Source organism: Festucalex cinctus, chromosome 20, assembly GCF_051991245.1.
Source record: "Festucalex cinctus isolate MCC-2025b chromosome 20, RoL_Fcin_1.0, whole genome shotgun sequence".
Classification (NCBI taxonomy): domain Eukaryota; kingdom Metazoa; phylum Chordata; class Actinopteri; order Syngnathiformes; family Syngnathidae; genus Festucalex; species Festucalex cinctus.
Window position 1 is genome coordinate 4,965,521 of NC_135430.1, and position 24,400 is coordinate 4,989,920.

Genomic DNA, 24,400 nt, shown 5'->3' on the forward strand with positions numbered 1-24,400 from the left:
CTAAAAGTGTAAAAAATAGAAATAAACATAATAATACAAAAGCATGATACTTTAAGAGTGAAAAAAAAATAGATGTCAGTACAGCAGCACTAACGAAGTTAGCTTCGGTTTGGTTTCTTTTTTAAGCTGTTCACAAAACAATCACAATAACAAAAAAATAGTCTTCATGATAATAGGAACACATTAACAACATAAACTGACAATATTTGTCACATAAGAAACAATTATTTTGTGTATCATTTAGTCAATCTTTTAATATTTATTCAATAGGTATTGTGCGTTTATATTCGGTTTATTTATGTTTTTACAATTTCAGTCCGTACATTTTGTTATTCAAAAGACATCTTGAATATTTTCTTTCCAATGTTTGACGTCAACTGGATCATTTCCAGCCAATCCTGTCGCGGGACGATGTGTTCGTTAGGCGACCCCGATACCATCTGGCAGCCCGATCACATCTGACACCGACACCGGGAGTGAAGGGGATTGCTTCTGTGAAAATAAAAGTCGGGTTGATTTACATTTGTGCAGTTCTATCACCCTCTGGTGGCTAATTTGTTTTAGTGCAATTTAATTTTCACATGGCATGTTTTGGCCCTTCTATGTTTCAAACCCACATTAATGGTCAGATGAAGAGGAACGGAATATGTGATATCGTATCGTGATGTTTGGATATCATTACATCCCTACTACAAAACGACCAACTTACTCGATAGTGTCGTGCACAATATAGCGAGCGAGCGAGAGCTTTAACCTTTCACAGCGTGCGCCACAAATCAGCGTCACCCTGTTGCTGTCACAGTCCATCACGCTCTTGCTCAGCAAGATTGATTTCATGCCACCGTCTCTTCCTCGTCCTCACCGTCACGTCGCTTTATGGCGACTCCGCACAACAACAACAGACGCACAAAGCAAAAAGGTCTCCAAATGCCAGACGCCCACTCCTGTCCTCGGGTCCCACAAACACACACACGCACTCCCACATCTGCATGCACTTATGCAAGCAAGTGAGCGCACAGGCGGGCCCGCCCACGTATCACTGATGCAACCGTAAAACGGCAAAGGAGCTGATACGTACGACAGCGAGGCCTCCGCGTCGTCGGCCTTCCGACGCAGACGTCTCAGTCAATCGGCGAGCATAAAAAAAGACGTGGGCGCTGCTCGCCGTCACCATTTGCAGACTCGTGCGTCACAGACACGTGCCAAAGGGAAAAAAAAAAAGTTTTACGCATCTGTCATGGAGAGAAAAATCACACCTCGTCCATTTCCCTCTATCTGTGCACATTTGCGAGCACCTGCACATGAATTATGAACATGAGTGAGCGCAGGAGGATTGGCTGCTTTATGACAATTGTCACCGCTAATGCAATTTTCTTGGGGAAACAGCTCATATGCTCAAAAAGTGAATTAACTTGGCCATTTAAGGTGGGTCTTTTAAAAGGAAAAGGTAATGGAGATGTGGACTGTTGCCATAGCAACAAGGCTGGAACCACACCTCATCCATTCATGGTAAACATCCTTAGCGGGAAATAATCAAATGAAAAAGCCAGACGAATGGTGTGTTTTCGATCATTCGCCAGGCATGCGCACCAGGCAGTTTATTATTATTATTATTATTATTATTATTATTATTATTATTATTATTATTAGAAGTAGTAGTAGTAGTAGTAGTAGTAGTAGTAGTAGTAGTAGTAGTACTAGTAGTGGTAGTATTTGTATTAGTAGTAGCATTAATAATATTAGTATTAGTATTAGTAGTAGTCGTAGTAGTATCAGTAGTAGTAGTAGTATTAGTAGTAGTAGTAGTAGCATTACTATAAGCATTAGTATTAGTCGTATTAGCATTAGTACTCGTATTAGTATTTGCATTATTATTAGTAGTATTTGCATTAGTAATAGTAGTAGAATCTGTATTAGTAGTATTAGTAATAGTATTAATAGTATTAATAGTATTAGTGTAGTAGCATTAATAGTATTAGTAGTAGTAGTAGTAGTAGTAGAAGTATTATTAGTATTAGTAGTAGTATTAGTATTAGAAGTATTAGTAGTAGTATTATTATTAGCATTAGTATTAGTATCAGTAGTATTAGTAGTATTAATAGTATTAATATTAGTAGCAGTAATATTATGAGTAGTATTAGTATTAGTGGTGGTAGTAGTAGTCGTAGTAGAAGAAGTATTAGTATTAGTATTAGTAGTATTAGTAGTAGTATTAGTAATATTAGCATTAGTAGTAGTAGTGTCAGTAGTATTAGTATTAGTATTAATATTATTAGTAGTATTAGTATTAGAAGTATGAGTAGTACTATTAGCAATAGTAGTAGTAGTATTAGTGGTAGTATTAGAAGTATTAGTAGCAGTATTTGTAGTATTAATAGTATTATTATTATTATTAGTAGTATTAGTAGTAGTATTATTAGCAGTAGTAGTATTAGTAGTAGTAGTGATGGGCAAGTACTGATTCCAGCCCAGGTATCGTGCACCCGCCCTTATTCCAAGGTATGAGTACATATGATGGGCCGCCCTCTTTTACAATCATGAAGTAGAAATCAGAAGAATAGAACATTTCAATTCATTTCACTCCGTTTCAAGAAAACATGCGTCTTTCTTTAAAATCACCTGTCTTTTGGGAACATTTTATGCATCAAAAGGAGTACTTTAGTTTTAGTTTTACTTCTTTACTTTACTAATAGTTTTACTTCTTTACTTCACGACACATTACGACATGATGTAATAAAAGATGGAAATAGACAAGCACATTTAACTAATTAATTAATAAAGATCTTGGGGTCTTATAAGGCCAACAAAATTGGGGACAGCAGCGGGAGCATAAACGAAAAATGATGCAACAGATTGCGAGTAAGTGAAATATTATTTGAAGATCATTATTTCATGTTGTCGGCTCCAAGAATGATTTGAGGGGAATGCATTGTTTTGTCCCAGCAAAAAAATAAAAAATAAAAAATAAAAATAAAAAATAATAATAATAATAATAATAATCGATTTTTGGCGTTTACTTTTGTACTTTTCTGTACTTTTTCCAAATGAGACCACAGGTCGGCAATAAGAGGGTGTTACCAATCTCTTTTTTTTTTTTACCGACGCCACCTAGCTATAAAAATGGATTTGCATTTGGACGATTTATCCTTCATCGCTGCTTGTTGTTGCTTGCAAGTCTGACGGTTAACAGGCTGCGTAGCCTGAGGTCCTGCATGTACTGTATATATATATATATATATATATATATATATATATATATATATATATATATATATATATATATATGTATATATATATATATATATATATAGCAGTACGCAACCTCAATAGCGATGACCCACATGACGCACGAGCCGCAGACTTGCCGAGGAACGCGAGGCCTCGCCTCGGCCCGACGGGAAAAATCTGGGTCTTCGGAGCAGCCAAGTGCGTCTCTGCCCTCGTTTCCATCATTTCTCCTTTTGGTTTCAATTGTTGGTTTATTGAACATTGTCGTCAACTTGTCACGACCAAGGTTATTTTAGTTAACTAAAACTAACAGGAAAACTAAAATACAACAAACAATTTTGTTAACGAAATAAAATGAAAACACAAATGCTTTTTTAAAAAAAGAAAAGAAATCTGACAATAATTATAGCATCCATCCATCCATCCATCCATCTTCTTCCGCTTATCCGGGGTCGGGTCGCGGGGGCAGCAGCTTCAGGAGGGAAACCCAGACTTCCCTCTCCCCAGCCACTTCAACCAGCTCCTCCGGCGGGATCCCGAGGCGTTCCCAGGCCAACCGAGAGACATAGTCTCTCCAGCGTGTCCTGGGTCGTCCCCGGGGTCTCCCGCCAGTGGGACATGCCCGGAACACCTCCCCAGGGAGGCGTCCAGGAGGCATCCGAACCAGATGCCCGATCCACCTCAGCTGGCTCCTCTCAACGCGGAGGAGCAGCGGCTCGACTCTGAGTCCCTCCCGGATGACCGAGCTTCTCACCCTATCTCTAAGGGAGAGCCCGGACACCCTGCGGAGGAAACTCATTTCGGCCGCTTGTATCCGGGATCTCGTTCTTTCGGTCACGACCCACAGCTCGTGACCATAGGTGAGGGTTGGAACGTAGATCGACCGGTAAATCGAGAGCTTTGCCTTTTGGCTCAGCTCTTTCTTCACCACGACGGACCGATACAGAGTCCGCATCACGGCAGACGCTGCACCGATCCGCCTGTCGATCTCCCGCTCCATCCTACCCTCACTCGTGAACAAGACCCCAAGATACTTGAACTCCTCCACTTGGGGCAGGATCTCATCCCCGACCTGAAGACGACACTCCACCCTTTTCCGACTGAGGACCATGGTCTCGGATTTGGAGGTGCTGATCCTCATCCCAGCCGCTTCACACTCGGCTGCGAACCGCTCCAGTGAGAGCTGAAGGCCCCGGCCTGATGAAGCCAACAGCACCACATCATCTGCAAAGAGCAGAGATGCAATGTTGAGGCCCCCAAACCGGAACCCCTCCACGCCTCGGCTGCGCCTAGAAATTCTGTCCATAAAAGTTATGAACAGAATCGGTGACAAAGGGCAACCTTGGCGGAGTCCAACCCTCACCGAAAACGAATCCGACTTACTGCCGGCAATGCGGGCCAAACTCTGGCAACGGTCGTACAGGGACCGAACAGCCCGTATCAAGGGGCCCGGCACCCCGTACTCCCGAAGCACCCCCCACAGAACTCCCCGAGGGACACGGTCGAACGCCTTCTCCAAATCCACAAAACACATGTGGACTGGTTGAGCGAACTCCCACGCACCCTCGAGGATCCTGCGGAGGGTGTAGATCTGGTCCACTGTTCCACGGCCAGGACGAAAACCACACTGCTCCTCCTGAATCCGAGATTCGACCTCCCGACGGACCCTCCTCTCCAGCACCCCTGAATAGACCTTACCAGGAAGGCTGAGGAGTGTGATCCCTCTGTAGTTGGAACACACCCTCCGGTCCCCCTTCTTAAAAAGGGGGACCACCACCCCGGTCTGCCAATCCAGAGGCACTGTCCCCGATGTCCACGCGATGTTGTAGAGGCGTGTCAACCACAACAGCCCCACAACATCCAGAGTCTTTAGGAACTCCGGGCGGATCTCATCCACCCCCGGGGCCCTGCCACCGAGGAGCTTTCCAACCACCTCAGTGACTTCGACCCCAGAGATAGGAGAGCCCACCCCAGAGTCCCCAGACTCTGCTTCCTCAAGAGGAGACGTGTTGGTGGAATTGAGGAGGTCTTCGAAGTATTCCCCCCACCGCTTCACGACGTCCCGAGTCGAGGTCAGCAGCACCCCATCGCCACTATACACAGTGTTAACGGTGCACTGCTTTCCCCTCCTGAGACGCCGGATGGTGGACCAGAATTTCCTCGAAGCCGTCCGGAAGTCGTTTTCCATGGCCTCACCGAATTCCTCCCATGTCCGAGTTTTTGCCTCAGCAACCACCGAAGCCGCGTTCCGCTTGGCCATCCGGTACCCGTCAGCTTCCTCCGGAGTCCGACAGGCCAAAAAGGCCCGATAGGACTCCTTCTTCAGCTTGACGGCATCTCTTACCGCTGGTGTCCACCAGCGGGTTCGAGGATTGCCGCCACGACAGGCACCGACCACCTTACGGCCACAGCTCCGATCGGCCGCCTCAACAATGGAGGCGCGGAACATGGCCCATTCGGACTCAATGTCCCCCGCCTCCCCCGAGACAAGGGAGAAGCTCTGCCGGAGGTGGGCATTGAAACTCTTTCTGACAGGGGATTCCGCCAGACGTTCCCAGCAAACCCTCACAATACGTTTGGGTCTGCCAGGTCGGACCGGCATCTTCCCCCACCATCGGAGCCAACACACCACCAGGTGGTGATCAGTTGACAGCTCCGCCCCTCTCTTCACCCGAGTGTCCAAAACATGCGGCCGCAAATCCGATGACACGACTACAAAGTCGATCATCGAACTGCGGCCTAGGGTGTCCTGGTGCCAAGTGCACATATGGACACCCTTATGCCTGAACATGGTGTTCGTTATGGACAAACCGTGACGAGCACAGAAGTCCAATAACAGAACACCGCTCGGGTTCCGATCAGGGGGGCCGTTCCTCCCAATCACGCCCCTCCAGGTCTCACTGTCATTCCCCACGTGAGCGTTGAAGTCCCCCAGCAGAACGAGGGAGTCCCCAGAGGGAGCACTCTCCAGCACACCCTCCAAGGACTCCAAAAAGGGTGGGTACTCTGAGCTGCTGTTTGGTGCATATGCACAAACAACAGTCAGGACCCGTCCCCCCACCCGAAGGCGGAGGGAGGCTACCCTCTCGTCCACCGGAGTAAACCCCAACGTACAGGCGCCGAGCCGGGGGGCAATAAGTATGCCCACACCTGCTCTGCGCCTCACACCATGGGCAACTCCAGAGTGGAAGAGAGTCCAACCCCTCTCAAGAGGACTGGTACCAGAGCCCAAGCTGTGTGTGGAGGCGAGTCCGACTATGTCTAGTCGGAACTTCTCGGCCTCGCACACCAGCTCGGGCTCCTTCCCTGCCAGAGAGGTGACATTCCATGTCCCAAGAGCCAGTTTCTGTAGCCGGGGGTCGGTCCGCCAAGGTCTCCTCCCTTGGCTGCCACCCAGCCTACACTGCACCCGACCCCTTTGGCCCCTCCCACCGGTGGTGAGCCCGTGGGAAGGGGGACCCACGTTGCCTCTTCGGGCTGTGCCCGGCCGGGCCCCATGGGTGCAGGCCCGGCCACCAGGCGCTCGCCAGCGAGCCCCGCCTCCAGGCCTGGCTCCAGAGGGGGGCCCCGGTGACCCGCGTCCGGGCGAGGGAAACGCTTCTCCAAAGATATTTGTCATCATAAGGGTCTTCTTCTCTATATAATTATAGCAAACTAAGAATAATTATAGCAAAAAAATGTCCTTTGTTTTAGTCTTTACTAATTAATTGAATGCACGAGCCTTTGGGGATGATTTGAAATTACATTTTAAGTACATTTATTTTGATAATCGGAATAAGGAGGTTTGAAAGTGTGTCACATTGGAGTATGATGATATATTGATATGATAAATTGTGATATTTTGTCTCTCGATAGATTAGCGATACGCCTACACAAGTATTACGATATTTGTAGTTAATATACAGCCACAATAACAGCTCCATTGTTTAATACTTATTGAGCAATTACTTGATGGGCCACTAGGGGGAGCGCCTCATAAGAGTGGTGGGGAAATGGACGCAAGTCTGCAGGCGAAGAAGACTAAGCTTATTTACTGACTGTTTTGCATATGTTCCAATGAAAAATTTTAAAACATTTTATTTCGACTTTTTGAAGCAAAATTTCCGAGGAATATTAATATGGTATATATATCCATCCATCCATCCATCCATCCATCCATCCATCCATCCATACATCCATCCATCAAGCCATCCGTTTCATAAATCCACAAATTGTGTGTTTATGAAATGAAACAATTGACGATGTAACTATGACTATGACTATGTTGCATGACAATATTGTAAGACAGACACAAATTTGTTGACAGAAAGTTGTCTGTTTAGAAGACATTTATATTTGTTTAAAAAAATGCACTAAAGTACTCAGTGTGAAGAAGACACCAGTTGAATATTGTGTTTCAGGTACAAAATGAAACGATTTTCTCATTGGAAAAAAAACAGTTTATGTCTTGAGTAGTTTGATCGTAGATTTATGACCTGAGCAATATATTGTTAATTGCGGTCATATGGTGAGATCGTTGTTATTTTGAGCCGTGTATCGCATATCATATTGTATCGTCAGGTACCCAGAGGTTCCCACCCCTATTTACGTTACGATAGTGTTTTGTTCCTACGGCTAACTAGTTACTGGTAACTGATTAAGCTAGTGGTCCTTAAACTTTTGACACCAATTACAAACTAAAAAAACAAAACAAAAAACAGTGAGCTCAATTAGGATTATTGTAAGATTTTAAATATTAACGCCTCAATCCTGCAATACATAAAAAGGTACTCAAAACTGTACTTTACATAAGTTATAGAAATGGAAAAAAAAAACATACTTTAATATTTGAAAACAATGACTAAAAGATGACATGCAAACTAGGGGTGTGCCAAAAAATCGATTCATAAAAGAATCGAAATTCTCATTTATTAATCGAATCGATATTTAATATCCAAAAATCGATTTGATTTAAATTAGAAATGAAGAAGAAGGGGAAAAGGCAGTTGTAGCCCATATGCTGTTTTTGTGGAAAAAGGCCCCTACAATACAAAATTAATGAATGTTGAAACAAAAAAAAAGAAAAGAAAAGACCCTTTAATGTCTCTATTTGTCATTTTGTCTTGCAAAGCAGACTGGAGTAGATCATGACAATGTTGTTCATATCTGTAAATTGAAGCAGAAATCATTTGTCAATCAAATCATTTTGAATCGAAAATCGATTCTGAATCGAATCGTAGACCCAAAAATCGTAATCGAATCGAATCGTGAGACAGTCAAAGATTCCCAGCCCTAATGCAAACTAAACCGGGCACTTAAATGCTCAAAAGTGAGCTAACTTGAATTTGCGAACAGGTTTACCTGCTGTCCGTCCCCTGTTCGCATGATCAAACATTTTTTTTTTTAAATTGAAGAGTGTTTACCCGCTTCTCCGCAGGTCTCCTTTCGCCGCGGTGGCCGACTACTCGCTAACCCGAAACAATGTCATCCAGCTCTGCCTGGAGCTCACCACCATCGTGCAGCAGGTGAGTGCAATCCTTTCTGTGTACCAAGGTAATTTTAGGTAACGAAAACTAAGGAAATTAGAGAGAGTCTTTATGACATAAGGGGTACAAGTGTTGGAAAAAAACCCCAAATAAGAACAAATATTAAGCAAAGGTGTGTTTCTGTAAGAGGTGTTCATTTGTGGAATAATTTTTGTATCAAATAGCACACTGCTGCTGTAAGACTTTTTCCTTGTCGTGTGTCTTTGAGGAATGATGGACTCGAAAATAGAAGACGCGCGTCTGCTAGTGTGTTTGCGTGGGAGTGTTTTGATTTGGCAGCGCGCAGGTGAACGGTTCGCTGAAGTCGAGGTGTACAGGACAGCGTATGGAGGTGTGTGTGAGCTTGCTGACGACGTCGTGTTTTTCTGTGTGCCCCCCCCTCCAGGACTGCACCGTGTTTGAGACGGAGAATAAAATCCTGCACGTGGTGAGTCGGGTCGGCTGTGGCTTGTCTGTACACTGAAAACACCAGTTCTTAATATTAAAAAAATAATAATTCTTGCTTCAGTAGCAACACTAGGGATGTAACAATAACGGCAATATCGTGATATTGTGATATTAATACTGCTACGATATATCGTCGTCATCATGTCACAATATTAATCTGTTAAAAAAAACAAAAAAACAATCGGGGTTGATTTCCATTTGTGCAGTTATAGCACCCTCTGATGGCTAGTTTTTTCGTGCAGTGTCATTTTCACAAGGCATGTTTTGGCCCTTCTATGTTGAAATAAGCTGTAATATGGACATAATATGCTTGTGAAGCGAATCAATATGTGGAGGAACTCAATGTGTGCTTAATATTGCCTGACCCCCACCCTCTCTCTCTCTCTCTCTCTCTCTCTCTCTCTCTCTCTCTCTCTCTATATATATATATATATATATATATATATATATATATATATATATATATATATAATATTTTTCATTTCTGTAAAAAACAATGTCTGTTTTTTTTATTTTTTTTTTTAGAATGAGCTCATTTTTTTATTTGTTTTATTGTGACCTTTTGTATCGCCAACCTCCCCCACAATATCGTGATAATGATCGTATCGTGGCCTTCATATCATGATATGTTTCGATATCGTTACATCCCTAGCCAACACAAGACAGTTTTTCCTCTCATTTCAGTGATAAGCTCATGTATTTTGCAAAATAACGATGATGTGAGAGGATGTTCATATGCATGCATATTTGAAAACATTTTCAAGGGGATTTTTTTAAACTCTTTTACCGCCAAAAACGTTTAATAATGATTAGTGAAAATCACGATGTATGCCGCCATAACGTTAAAAGACGTCAACTATTATTTATTATCTATCCATCCATCCATCCATTTTCTTGACCGCTTATTCCTCACAAGGGTCGCGGGGGGTGCTGGCGCCTATCTCAGCTTGCTCTGGGCAGTAGGCGGGGGACACCCTGGACCCCAGCCAATCGCAGGGCACACAGAGACGGACAACCATCCACACTCACAACAGTCACAAGCACACCGAGGGACAATTTGGAGCGCCCAATTAACCTGCCATGCATGTCTTTGGAATGTGGGAGGAGACCGGAGTACCCGGAGAAGACCCACGCAGGCACGGGGAGAACATGCAAACTCCACCCAGGAAGGCCGGAGCTTGGACTCGAACCGGAGTCCTCAGAGCTGGGAGGCGACGTGCTTATTTATTATCTATTATCTATGTATTTATTATTCATTTATTTATTTATTTTTATTTGTTTTTATTTTGTTTTTTTTAAATAATTTTTCTTCTGTATGCTCAAGCATTCAAAAAAAATAAAAAATAAACGTGTAAATACATCTTTGGGAACAAATGAGTTAAACGAGCTGATTTTTTTCCCCCTCACGTGATTTTGCGCGCTCCAGTGCAAGACGCTGTCGGAGGTGTGCGAGCACATCGTGTGCGTGTCGTCGGACCCGCTGGTGTCCCAGTCGGCCCACCTGGAACTGGTCCACCTCAGCAACGTCAAAGCCTCCGAAGGCCTGGTAAGCGAGACCACCACTTGAATTTCAGCAGGAGAAATGGCAAAAATTGCATGAGATCGAGCGCAAAAGAGCTGTGCCAGTCACTGACTCAAACTGATTATCATCACGTTCAAGGCCGAGTTTTGGATATATTGGATCTCATTAGAGATGCACGATAATGCATTTTACACCGATACCGATAAACCAATCATTCTTTATTATCTAGTTCATCTGTATGACCTCAAATTGGTTGATAATTGCCAATAATTATTGGTGGATTTCTTTATGATCTGGTTTATCTGTTTGATGTCAAATTGGTCGATAATTGACGATAATTATTGGTGGCTTTTTTTTTACTATCTGGTTTATCTGTGTGATATCAAATTGGTCGATAATTGCTGATAATTATTGGTGGATTTCTTTATTATCTGGTTTATCTGTATGACATCAAAGTGGTTGATAATTGCCGATAATTATTGGTGGAGTTCTTTATTATCTGGTTCATCTGTTTGATGTCAAATTGGTCGATAATTGCCGATAATTATTGGTGGAGTTCTTTATTATCTGGTTTATCTGTTTGATGTCAAATTGGTCGATAATTGACGATAATTATTGGTGGCTTTTTTTTACTATCTGGTTTATCTGTGTGATATCAAATTGGTCGATAATTGCTGATAATTATTGGTGGATTTCTTTATTATCTGGTTTATCTGTATGACATCAAAGTGGTTGATAATGGTAAGCGAGACCACCACTTGAATTTCAGCAGGAGAAATGGCAAAAATTGCATGAGATCGAGCGCAAAAGAGCTGTGCCAGTCACTGTCTCAAACTGATTATCATCAATTATTGGTGGATTTCTTTATTATCTGGTTCATCTGTTTGATGTCAAATTGGTCGATAATTGCCGATAATTATTTTTGAATTTTTTTTACGTATCTGGTTTATTTGTATGATGTCAAATTGGTCGATAATTGCCGTTAATTATTTATGATTTTTTTTTTTTATTATCTGGTTTAGCTGTATGATGTCAAATTGGTCGATAATTGCTGATAATTATTGGCCAATTTCTTTATTATCTGGTTTATCTGTATCTATTATCTGTTTATGACTCTAATTATGTTCACCATCAGGGAATGTACATCAAGTCAACGTACGACGGCCTCCACGTGATCACGGGGACGACGGAAGGGGTGAGAAGCATCAATGAAACAAACAAACAAACAACAGCCAAAGAGGAGCAAAGTGTGCCTATGGCCGCCTGCCAGAACCTCGAAGGATGTAGGAACCCGCTTCCAAGAATATCCGCCAGCTGACATCATATGATATTCGCTTGCATGGCGTTGACGTTAGAGTGCACGAGCGCCGTTCACTTTCTCGCTCGCGCCAAAGCAGGGATCGATGCGCTCGCGCCGTCGACTCACACGTTTTGCTATTTCTGGCTTGCTCGCAGTCTCCGGCCGACCGCTGTAAGAAGATCCACGCGGGAGATGAAGTCATTCAAGTCAATCACCAGACTGTGGTGGGTTTGGGCATCACCGCACACGTACACCTAAATGAATTCATGGAACATTATGTTTGAATGCTGTTCAAAACATGAAACAGATTGCAACCGGTTTGTCAAATACGAAGTTTCAGTTAAATACATTATCATATAAATCTTACAGTCTACATGTACAAGTTGAGTAGGGATGTAATGATAACGGCATTATCGTTAAAAATGCCGCAATATATCGTCGTCATCATGTCATGATATTAAAAGCAGCACATCTGTTCAAAAAGTCGAGTTGATTTCCATTTGTGCAGTTGTAGCACCTTCTGGTGGCTAGTTTTTGTTTTTTTGTTTTTCTTTTAGTCCAGTTTTGATTTTCACAATGCATGTTTTGGCCCTTCTATGTTTCAAGTCCAGATGAAGGCGAACGTAATGTGCTTGTGTCAATATGTGTCGGAACTCAATGTGTGCTTGCATTAGCAAGTAAGTAAGTACTCAAGTTATATATTATATTTATATATTTTTATATGTAATAATTATAATATTTTTAATTAATGTACAAAAGCACAATATTGTGTGGCTTTTTTTTTTTAGTATGTGCTCATTTTTTACAACATGGCCTTTTTTGTATTGCCAACCTCCCCACAATAATAATAATAATCATCATCATCATCATCATAATAATAATAATTATCGTATTGTGACCTTCATATTGTGATATTTTTATCCTGGGTTATTATAGTTTTGGAATTTTTCATTTTAGTTAGTTTTTATTTCGTTTTGAGTTTTTTTATTTTTATTTAGTTAGTTTTAATTAGTTTTCATGGTGTTTTTTTTTTTTTTTTTGTTAGTTTTATTTTAATAAATGCTTGCTTTTAGTTTCGTTTTAGTTTAAGTATTAGTTTTTTTAAAACTGTGTATTACTTGTGCACAATATTTAAAAAAAAGAGCATGAGCAAATTGTCCCTCGGTGTGCTTGTGAGTGTGGATGGTTGTCCGTCTCTGTGTGCCCTGCGATTGGCTGGCAACCAGTCCAGGGTGTCTCCCGCCTACTGCCCAGAACCAGCTGAGATAGGCGCCAACACCCCCCGCGACCCTTGTGAGGAATAAGCGGTCAAGAAAATGGATGGATGGATGGATGGATGAATGGATGGAAAGAGTCATCTTTTGGTGCTTTTCTATTGGCTGCTGCGAGATGACATCACTTCTGTGTGACACGCTTTCAAACGTCCTTATTCCGATGAATATAAAAATAAATCGACTTCAAATCACATTTAAAATCATCCCCAAAGGCCCATGCATTCAATAAATTACCAAACACTAAAACGAAGGAACATTTGTAAACATAAAATGTACTTAGTTTTTATTTTTTAAGAAGCATTTTCATTTTTATTTTATTTGAAAAAAATGTTTTTTAATATTAATTTTTTTCGTTAGTTTTAGTTCGCTAAAATAACCTTGATTGTATCGTGATGTTTGGCTATCGCTACATCCCTACTGATTAGTATTTTATAAATTTGAGTAAAAAAAAAAAAAAGAACATTGCCATAATCGACTTACAGATTTGTATCGGGATTAATTGGTATCAAATCGAATCGTGATACGGATCGAATGGACAGACGCTCGTCAATTCACACCCTTATCAGCTCCTCTCTCGAAATCTTAACATTGTTTAAGCAAAGGCTGCGTTTTTTTTTATTGAATTTTGTTTGATCGTGCAAGTGCACCTAACGAGTGCCTCGCCACCCCAACTCCGATCATCATCACAAACTGTCTCTCTCTTTCTCTCTCTCTCTCTCTCTCTCTCTCTCTCTCTCTCTCTCTCTCTCTCTCTCTCTCTCTCTCTCTCTCAGGTGGGCTGGCAGCTGCGCAACCTGGTGGGCTCGCTGCGGGCCGACAAGGGCGCCGTGTCCCTCACGCTGAAAAAGCGGCCACAGAGCACGCTCAGCTCAGCCCCCGCCCTGCTCAAAAACATGCGCTGGAAGCCGCTGGCCCTGCAGGTAAGGACGCGCCAGGCGCTCCCGTACACGTTTTTTTTTTTTTTTTTTTTTTAATGGACTTGTGCCGGCCCAGTTTTGGTCCAACACCCCCGCCCAGCCTCAAGCGAAAGCACGTAATTAGGTCAGAGCACTTGGTTGTGTTTGCCCGAACGAATCAGTACCAGAGGGACTCATAAAGCGAGCATCCGTTGATGTTTCCATGATTGTCTTGAATTAGCATGTGTAAATTCATAATTAAATCGGATTACACACGCAAAAACGCAATGGTGCACTTTGCCAGACGCTGGGTCACTATATTAAAAGGGATACTCGACTCATTGAACAATTTTCATTTTTCAGCAGTGAAAAGTTCATATTTTGTCTATAATTAATGTGGTAACCAGGAGTGTGACAATATATCGATATGGCAATAAATCGGGAAACTTTGTCTCCCGATAGATTATCGGTACACCTACGCAAGTATCGCGATATTTGTAGTTATAATACAACCACTATAACGGCTCCATTGTTAATGACTTGTTGCGCAATTACTTGGCGGCCCAATAGGGGGAGCACCTCATAAGAGTGGCGGGAAAATGGACGGAAGTCTTCAGGTGAAGAAGACTCAACATATTATATCTTCAATTTTAACATTTTAAAACATATTTTGTGTTTCAACTTTTCCGATCATACAAATTCTGAGGAATATTAATATTGATTTAATATTTCAGTAATGTATTTATTTACTTTTGTAATGTTACACAAAAAAATGTATACAAAACGGAAAAGAAAAACAAATTTGTTCACAGAAAGTGGTCTCTTAAGAAATTTTTATTTGTTTAAAAAACAAACTCTAAAGTACTCACTTTGAATATTGTTTCAGTGATGATACAAAAAAAAAAAAGATTTTCTCATTGAAAAAAACCCCCATCAGTTTATGTCTTGAGTAGTTTTATCGTAGATTATCGTGGATTATTACCTGAATCGCAGTATCGCCATATGGTGAGATCATCGTTAGCGGGAGCCTTGTATTGCATATCGTATCGTATCGTGAGGTACCCACAGGTTTCCACCCCTCGTGATAACTTCATTATTTGTCATGTTAATACCTTTAAAAAGTAACTTTTCTACTTGCTGTCGACTGATGATGACATCACCTGGTAACAACCAATCATGGCTCATCTTACTGACCAACCCCAGAAAACAGGTCAGCCTGATGATTGGCTGTTACCTACTTCCTCAGCACAGGTGATGTCATCATCAGTTGACAGCAAGTAGAAAAGTTACTTTTTAAAGGTATTCATTGTACATGAAAAAATTAAATCGTATTCCTTTAATATTTTGTCCAGGATGAATTTGATAACTTCATTATTTTACATGATATCATATTATCATGATACATGACATATCATGTTACATATTTCATTATTTTTAATTTTTTTTAAATGTAATTTTTCTACTTACTTACTTTCTATGTATCTTTTTAAAAAAGAAGGTCTTTTATGGCTTAAATTGATGATTTTGTCCTTGATTGCTTGCGATCTTATTTATACCTTGCCCAACGTTGTTTACGTGGCGTTTACGGTGTCAGTAAATCCGGCCAGTTAAACTGCCAAGCGCAATGTTTTCACAACCCATAAAAGTGACGCCGGGAAGCAAGTAAAAGATTAGTTGAACTGCAGAGCCATAAAAAAAAAAAAAAAAGTAGAGGATTTGTCAGAATGTAAACGTCGAGAAATTTGCATACCCAAAATGTTCAATCAGCAGGCAGGCAACGTTGTTCCACTTCAGTCCTGTAGGCGGCAGTAATGTGCATTCCAAGCAGGCTTTATTTTGAATCCACGCCATTTTGTTTTGTTGATTTGTCCGTGAAATATGGATACGTCTCACCTCAGCCACCATTAAAAGTAAAAACATGTTTTTTCCCGTACTTTACGATCCGTTTCCAATGACTTTTGTTTTTTTTATTTGCCATTTTCTAGCCAACCAGAAGTCCGGGCAGCGGCTCGGCTACGCCATCGGGCACGCCCACCAAGACCTCGGCCCTCCAGGACCTTTACATCCCGCCCCCGCCCATGGAGCCATACACACCCAGGTCTAGGGTTTTGCCTATGTACAAAATTTGCTCGCCCACTTCCAGTCTGAGGCACCGATATCGATCAACACAGTGCTGCAGTTGTTAATTGAGCAGGGCTGAAACACATTTTAACTGCAGTTGCAGTGTTGCGCCATTATGGGGGCGCTGTACCAACAGCAGTGCGCCGGAAAGACCTGAAAGCAACAACCCAAGAAGAAACAGCTTCGTGTTTTACAACAACGCCGAACGACATTTACAATTTAATATGTGCCAGCAGATTAATTTTTATTGGTTGTCGTTAAAAAAAAATGGCAAAAATTAATGGCAACTTTGTATTCATATCATTTCTAATTTCTAGTCCCTGCATGATATTAGAAAATCATGCAATATAGGTGCTGAATATAGCGATAGATATTATTGCGATTTTTAACATGCACCTAAAGAAATTATGATTTTTTTTTATTATTATTATTATCCAATGTAAGAATTAGATTTTTATTTTTAGCAAAATAAGCTGCGCAAAATATCGAAAACATATCGATATCGCGATATTTGCCCATGTAATATGCATATCGCAAAGACATGCAATGAGTTTGAAATGGAATTTTATGCTTTGATCTGAATTTGACCAGTCAGCTGCTAACTAAAATGTGCACCGCCATCCAATAGTTGAACATTATCGAGAATTTAATTACAATTAACTAGGAATATATTAAGTTTGCTTATTTTACTGCATGAAAAAAATTTAATTCTTTAATTAGATAATAAAAATGTCATTTCTGTAGGTACATGTTAAATATCGCAATAATATCGCATCTATTCAGCAACTATATTGCATGATTTTCCAATATCGTAAAGCCCAAATAGGGATGTAACGATAACGGCGGTATCGTGATATCGCGATATTAAAACTGCCACAATATATCGCCGTCATCATGTCATGGTATTAAAAGCAGCACACCTGTTAAAAAAAAAAAAAAAAAGTCGGGTTGATGTCCATGTGTGCAGTTGTAGCACCCCCTGGTGGCTAGTTTTTTTTAGTGCGCTTTAATTTTCACAAGGCATGTTTTGGCCCTTCTATGTTTTAAATCCACACTAATGGTCAGATGAAGGCGAACTTAATTTGCTTGTGTACCTCATCCATCCATCCATCCATCCATTTTCTTGACCGCTTATTCCTCACAAGGGTTGCGGGGGCTGCTGGCGCCTATCTCAGCTGGCTCTGGGTAGTAGGCGGGGGACACCCTGGACTGGTTGCCAGCCAATCGAAGGACACACAGAGACGAACAACCATCCACACTCACACGCACACCTAGGGACAATTCGGAGCGCCCAATTAACCTGCCATGCATGTCTTTGGAATGTGGGAGGAGACCGGAGTATTGTGCTTGTGTTTATTTTGGTATGAGCTCTTTTTTTACAATATTGTGACCTTTTTTGTATCGCCAACCTCCCCACAATATTGTGATAATTATCGTACCGTGATGTTAGGATATCGATATCATTAAAAAGCCAGTTATTGATAATAATAATTCTTGTGGTGTGGCTGCTGCAGAGACGAGCCGGCCCTCTCGCCCGGAGATGAGGCGTCACGTGGCCACGGCGGGGGAGTGGCCAAGCGATCCGATTCGCCAAACTCCTTCCTGGATCAAGAATCCCGGCGGCGAGAAGAGGACGAGCCTGTTTACTGCACCACGCCGACGTACGGTGAGCGCGTTCAATTCATGTCCGGAAATGGAGCAACTGGATAAAAACAACCCCGGGGGCTGAGAACTCTCGATGACGATGTGGATTGTGGCCGATTGCAGGCAGGCTCAGGCCCATTTCCATGCCCGTGGAGTGCAACTGGGGGGGCGACTACGAAGACCCCGCCAAGCTTCACCGAGAAAGTCGCAGAGGTGAGTCGGAGGCGGCAAAGGTTTTCACACTCTGCGCTTAACTCATTCACTCCCAATAGACCTTTTTATTCGTCAACTGGAATCCAATTGTTATCTGCCACTGACGAATATATTCGTCAAGTACATTGTCTGTTTGTAAAGCATTGCAATGACGGACATTTCCCCGTAGATGGTACGTAAAGACAAGAGGGAAACTCATTTTTACATACTGTGTTGCGTGTGTAATTCTTTTAGATGCCAGAAGGTAGGGCTGTGCAATTAATCAAAATTCAATTACAATTACAATGATGACACTCCACAATTACAAAATCCGTATGTATACATTTGCACCATTTTTTTTTTACATTTTAAAATAACTAATTTAATACATTTTGTTTCATCCAAAAGTAACTTGCATCATGCTATTAATATTTATTTGTTTTTTTAAACTTTTTTAAACTTTTAAACATGTACAAAAAAAATAATTATCGTCCTACTGCACAGTGCTGCACTTCAACTTCAAGTTTTTGTCAACATAAATAAATAAATACATATTATTATAAATATATATTACAATAAATTTTGTTTGGTACAAAATGGACTTATATAATTATAGTGTTTCTATTTTTTTTAATTGGTCTTAATATTTTTAATTGCTTAAACATTATCTCTTTGTTTTTGTTTTTTAATCAAAAAATAAACAATCGTTTCAAGAATCGTGATTTCAATTACTGCCAAAATAATTATGATTATTATTTTTTCCATATAATCGAGCAGCCCTAGCAGAAGGTTTTAAGACTGGCGCAAGAAGACATATTTTTGGTATGAATGAAAAAAGCTTCTGTCCAACATGACCTTAGATGGGGAATGCTCTCTGCTTCCAAATTTTCCTCATAAGTTGAAGTCTTGTTGTCATCCGCAAATATTTTTCATAAAAAAAATTTAAAAAAAGTAACGCCTATTTTAAGTAAGTAGAAAGTGCTGTTTTCACTTGTAGAGTGGAAAAAGTACAAAAAAATTTTTTTTTTTTTTTTTTTTTTTTAAATCAGACTCAGATACCTGAAGATTCGACTGAAGTATTTGTACTTCGTCGCTTTCAACCATTGGAGATCAGTGCACCTCCATGTTCTGCAATTCTGTGTGTACGATTAGCATAAGCCACAACATGGCAAGAGGACCGGAGGTGGCTGGCAGCCTGGCACAAAGGCAAAAAAAAAAAAAATCAAAGACAAGCTGGCTGGCTGCACGGGATGAAAAAAACATAATCCGTACAAGCAGACAAAGGGATGAGAACCGGATGAGAAGAAGTGGAAAGAGAAGAGTGGGAAAAAAAAGACTATTCTTTCTGACCTCCACGCGAATCACTCACACTGTTGCCACGGCAACGCTGACAGCCGCTCTTGTCGCGCTTCCCTTGGCCGCCCGCTCCGCTGCCTAGCAACCAGGCCACCGCAGGGAGGGACAAGCGCTATCGCAGAGGTAGCCAGACCCGCAACGTCCTCTTCCAGTACTGGCACCTTGAACGAGATGACACACAAAACACACACCTTGATACCTGTATTTAGTCTTTCATCATTTCACACAGTACTGTCATTTATTACCCTTGCAGACCTTTTCATTTTCCTTGTACGTCACTAGTATGTTTGTGGCCAAGAAGAGCCCCATACAAAATTGCCCTTCAATAGCAATATATTCTCTAAGTAATAATAATAATAATAATAATAATAATAATAATAATAATAATAATAATAATAAAGATGCGGCACGGTGGACGAGTGGTTCTGAGGACTCGGGTTCGAGTCCAGGCTCCAGCCCTCCTGGGTGGAGTTTACATGTTCTCCCCATGCTTGCGTGAGTCTTCTCCGGGTACTCCGGTCTCCTCCCACATTCCAAAGACATGCATAGCAGGTTAATTGGGCGCTCCGAATTATCCCCTAGGTGTGCTTGTGAGTGTGGATGGTTGTTCGATTCTGTGTGCCCTGCGACTGGCTGGCAACCAGTTCAGGGTGTCCCCCGCCTACTGCCCAGAGCCAGCTTAGATAGGCTCCAGCACTCCCTGCGACCCTTGTGAGGAATAAGCGGTCAAGAAAATGGATGGATGGATGGATAAGAAAAGATAAATGCACCTAAAAGGGATACTTGACTCATTGAACAATTTTCAGCTGTGAAAAGTGATCATTTTGTCCAGAATTAATGATAACTTCATTATTTTTCATGTACAATTAATATTAGGTGTGGGAACCCGTGGGTACAATACAATACGATATGCGATACAAGGCTCACGATAACGATTATCTCACGATTTGACGACACCGCGATGATCGATATATTGGTCAGGTCATAAATCCACCACAATCTACGATAAAACTGCTCAAGACATAAGCTGATGTTTTTTCCAATGAGAAACCTTTCAGCTAGGGCTGGGTGATATGGACCAAAACTCATATCCCGATATATTTTGGCTTAATATCGATATACGATATATATATCCCACTAAATATAACATGTCATGAATAGTTTTATTTAGGGATGTATATTTTAGCCGATAAAAAGGTCCGATATATTTATTAATGTCTGTACACTGTTTGCAACACAAGCAGCCTACAATAGACCATGTCGCGCTGATTACATCATCTATCACGCCTCTCGTTCTTGTAGACCGGCCATCTCAAAAAAATAAAAAATAAAATAAAAAAAAGACCGCCCCACACTACTGTAGTAGACTATCCATCCATCCATCCATTTTCTTGACCGCTTATTCGTCACAAGGGTCGCGGGGGGTGCTGGCGCCTATCTCAGCTGGCTCTGGGCAGTAGGCGGGGGACACCCTGGACTGGTTGCCAGCCAATCGCAGGGCACACACACAGACGAACAACCATCCACGCACACAAGCACACCTAGGGACAATTCGGAGCGCCCAATTAACCTGCCATGCATGTCTTTGGAATGTGGGAGGAGACCGGAGTACCCGGAGAAGACCCACGCAGGCACGGGGAGAACATGCAAACTCCACCCAGGAATGGCCGAAGCCTGGACTCGAACCGGAGTCCTCAGAACTGGGAAGCGACGTGCTAACCAGTCATCCACCTGCCGCCTGTAATAGACTACCACATAGCAATCAACATGTCCTCCTCACCAGTGTGTGTTTTTATTTATTTATTTTTTTTATTTATTTTTATTTTTTTCTCCATGGCAGAAGATCAAAACATTTTCAGCAAGGATTCTAAGAGGGGGAAAGAAGGCTTTTGCTCACCTGAAAATCCGTCATAATGGCAGAGCCATTTTGAACGAGTGAATGAGAGCGCGGCTGCAGCAGCAGCTAACGGCTCTGAGCTAAAAAACCAGCAAGGCAGCAACAAGGCTAAAGCCATGAACGCCAAAGTGATGGCATTTATAGCGCTAGACAAGCAGCCGTTTTCGGTAGCTGACCCACGTTTTTGAGAGTTAATAGCACATTTGGAGCCACGTTGCATCCTCCCAAGTGGCCACAGCTGACAAGAACGGACTACAAGTAAGTTTCACCGCAGTTGGAGGGTGTGTATGTTGTGCTGTAGAGTGTCTTTTTTTTTTTTTTTTTAACCACGATTTGCATGATTGAGTGAAGAGAGAAAGCACTTCACAAGTGTGAAGTGTCCCCCCCCCTCCCTCTCCCACCTCCTGTGCACGAAAGAGGAGGGGTTGGGGCCGCACGGGGCAATGAGTAGAGCAGAAGCGGAGCACACAGCGCATGTTTAACTATATCGTTATAGACGAAATGGCCTAATTCCATATTCCGTTTAAAAATATATCGATATAATTTTTATATCGATATATCACTCAGCCCCACATTCAGCACTGCAACAACTACTCCAGGTACTGATGCTTCGTCCCACATTCCAAAAATGTATCGCTTCAGTGACGACTTTAAATTGTCCTTAGGTGTGAATATTTGTTTGTTTGTTTGGACTAATAATAATAATTGGTTGTTGGTTCCCACAGAGGCGTCGCTGTTGCGTTACGTGGGCCTGACAGGCGGTGGCGGGACGGAAGAGCGGTCGGCGTCTGACGAGTACGCCTCCCACACGGCGCGCCCGGGCAGGCGGAGCAACGACACGGCCAAGCGCGCCAAACGGCGAAGCCACCACAGCCAAAGCCCCTCCCACTACATTCTCCAGGCCAACCAGAGAGAGTCGCCACCCAGAGACCCCGCCTCCATTTACCACGTAGGTCACTCTTTTTTTGTTTATATGTTGAAGTCAAATGGAAGAAAAGAGATCCGCTCTGTCAAGTTTTTGTCATGAACACTTTATGCTGCTGGATTTTATTGTTGGTCAAATAGTTGGAGAACTAAAACATTTCCTTTGATGGTATTGGTTCGGGTACCTAAAATATTTGATTGACAGCTACTGGTTTAAACTAATAATCCAATCTAGTTCATTACTGTATCACCTATGGGTGTGCTTAAAAAAAATAGAATAAAAAAATTCGTGCCTGGAGCTCAGCCATTCGTTTGTTGAACGCCCGCCCGCCCGCCGCTCTGTCTCCAGGGCTCTCGACAAGGGGCCGCCCACGTCCACTGGCACGCCATCTGCCATCGCGGCAGCGGCGGCGCATGCAAAAAGACTTTTCAAGGAGATGCCGTCAAGACGTATAAGATCACTGGAGAGGACGCGTCAGCATTCGCTTGAGGTCACTTGCTGCTCTGTCCGGGAAGAGCGCGCATGGGGTTCGACGGAAGCGTATTGCATTCACTTAAAAAACAAACAAAAAAAATATTTTTTTCTGACTACGTAATTTTTTTGGGGAGCTTTGTTTTTTGAGTATTTTTTTTCTGTTCTTCTGAATTTTTTTTTCTGTTTTACTGAATATTTTTTTCTGTTATAAAAAAATCTAAATTCCAAAAAACAGGGAAAAAATTATTCAGAAAAAAATGCTCAGAAAAACAGGGGGGGAGGGGGAATATTATTCAGGAAAACAGGAAAAAAATATTCCAAAAAACAGCACTGACTTTTTTTTTTACCTCTGAACTCCAAGTGACTTGTTGCAGACCACTGACCTGTATATAAAAATATACAGGTTGCAGACCACTGACCTTTATATAAGACTGGATAGCCGATAGCCCATACACGCCAGTGCAAGCCGTTGAAGACACAGGGCGGCCATCTTGTTACTCCTACCTCACAAGCAGACTACTGTATAAAACAATACGGTATACATACAGATGAGACATGCAGCTCGTAGGCACTTAGTATAAGGCCGGAGGCGGAGTGGGTGTTTTGTTCCGCTTTGTTTTTTTTTTCCTTGTTAAAAAAAATATTGACCACCCACCCCAGCACAAACCCCCCACCCCGCCTCCAGCCTTATACTAACTGCCTACGATCTGTATATGTCTCATCTGTACGTACGTATACCATATAGTTTATACAGTAATCTGCTCGCGTCATGGGAGTAACAAGATGGCCGCCCTGTGACTTCAGCGGCTTGCACTGGCGTGTATGGGCTTATCAGCTATCCAGTTATATATACAGGTCAGTGGTCTGCAACAAGTCATTTGGAGTTCAGAGGTCCAAAAAAAAATTAGACTTAGACTTAGACTTGACTTTATTGATCCCTTTGGGATGGCTCCCTCTGGGAAATTTACATGTCCAGCAGCAATGAGAACAAATAATAAAATAAAAAATAATTCAATCAATCAATAAATAAGGTTATTACACCAGAGATTGAATTAATAATAATAATAATAATAATAATAATAATAATAATAATAATAATAATAAAATGAAAAATAAGAAATCAATTACTCTGAAAAACAGAAGTTGGTGCTCTGTTTTTTGGAATAATTATTTTTTACCCGTTTTTCAGAGTATTTTTTTTTTCGGAATATATTTTTTTTTTTATGACAGAAAAAAAATATTCAGAAAAACAGAAAAAAAAATTCTCAAAAAAAACAAAGCTCCCGAAAAAAATTAGTCAGAAAAACAGGAGGGTTTTTTTTTTTTTTTTTTCAAGTGAATTCAATATGCTTCCGTACCATTCATTCTTGAAAAAAAAAAAAAAAAAAAAAAAAAAAAAGGATGATGACCCACAAGAATACCTGAAAATACGATACTTTCCTGTCAGACACTCATTGTGATTTTTACGTGGTGCTTGTGAGTTGAGTTGAGATATTAGGGCTGGGTATTGTCAACAACCTCACGATATGATACATATCGCGATACATATGTATCCATTATCCAAATTCATGATCTTTAAGGCGATATGTACACCAATAT

The 24,400-nt window shown here is 41.6% G+C and overlaps 1 protein-coding gene across 3 annotated transcripts in view; it reads left to right on the forward strand.

Annotated features, from left to right (window-relative positions):
• cnksr2a (connector enhancer of kinase suppressor of Ras 2a) overlaps positions 1 to 24,400 on the forward strand; it is an 84,365-nt gene that overhangs the window by 16,839 nt on the left and 43,126 nt on the right. For all 3 annotated transcript variants that reach the window (XM_077509493.1, XM_077509494.1, XM_077509492.1), the window contains 10 exons: positions 8,645 to 8,732; positions 9,139 to 9,180; positions 10,627 to 10,746; positions 11,858 to 11,917; positions 12,178 to 12,246; positions 14,070 to 14,216; positions 16,178 to 16,290; positions 17,828 to 17,979; positions 18,081 to 18,170; positions 22,128 to 22,351. In XM_077509493.1, the coding sequence (XP_077365619.1) occupies positions 8,645 to 8,732; positions 9,139 to 9,180; positions 10,627 to 10,746; positions 11,858 to 11,917; positions 12,178 to 12,246; positions 14,070 to 14,216; positions 16,178 to 16,290; positions 17,828 to 17,979; positions 18,081 to 18,170; positions 22,128 to 22,351 (1,105 nt within the window). The remainder of the gene's footprint in view (positions 1 to 8,644; positions 8,733 to 9,138; positions 9,181 to 10,626; positions 10,747 to 11,857; positions 11,918 to 12,177; positions 12,247 to 14,069; positions 14,217 to 16,177; positions 16,291 to 17,827; positions 17,980 to 18,080; positions 18,171 to 22,127; positions 22,352 to 24,400) is intronic.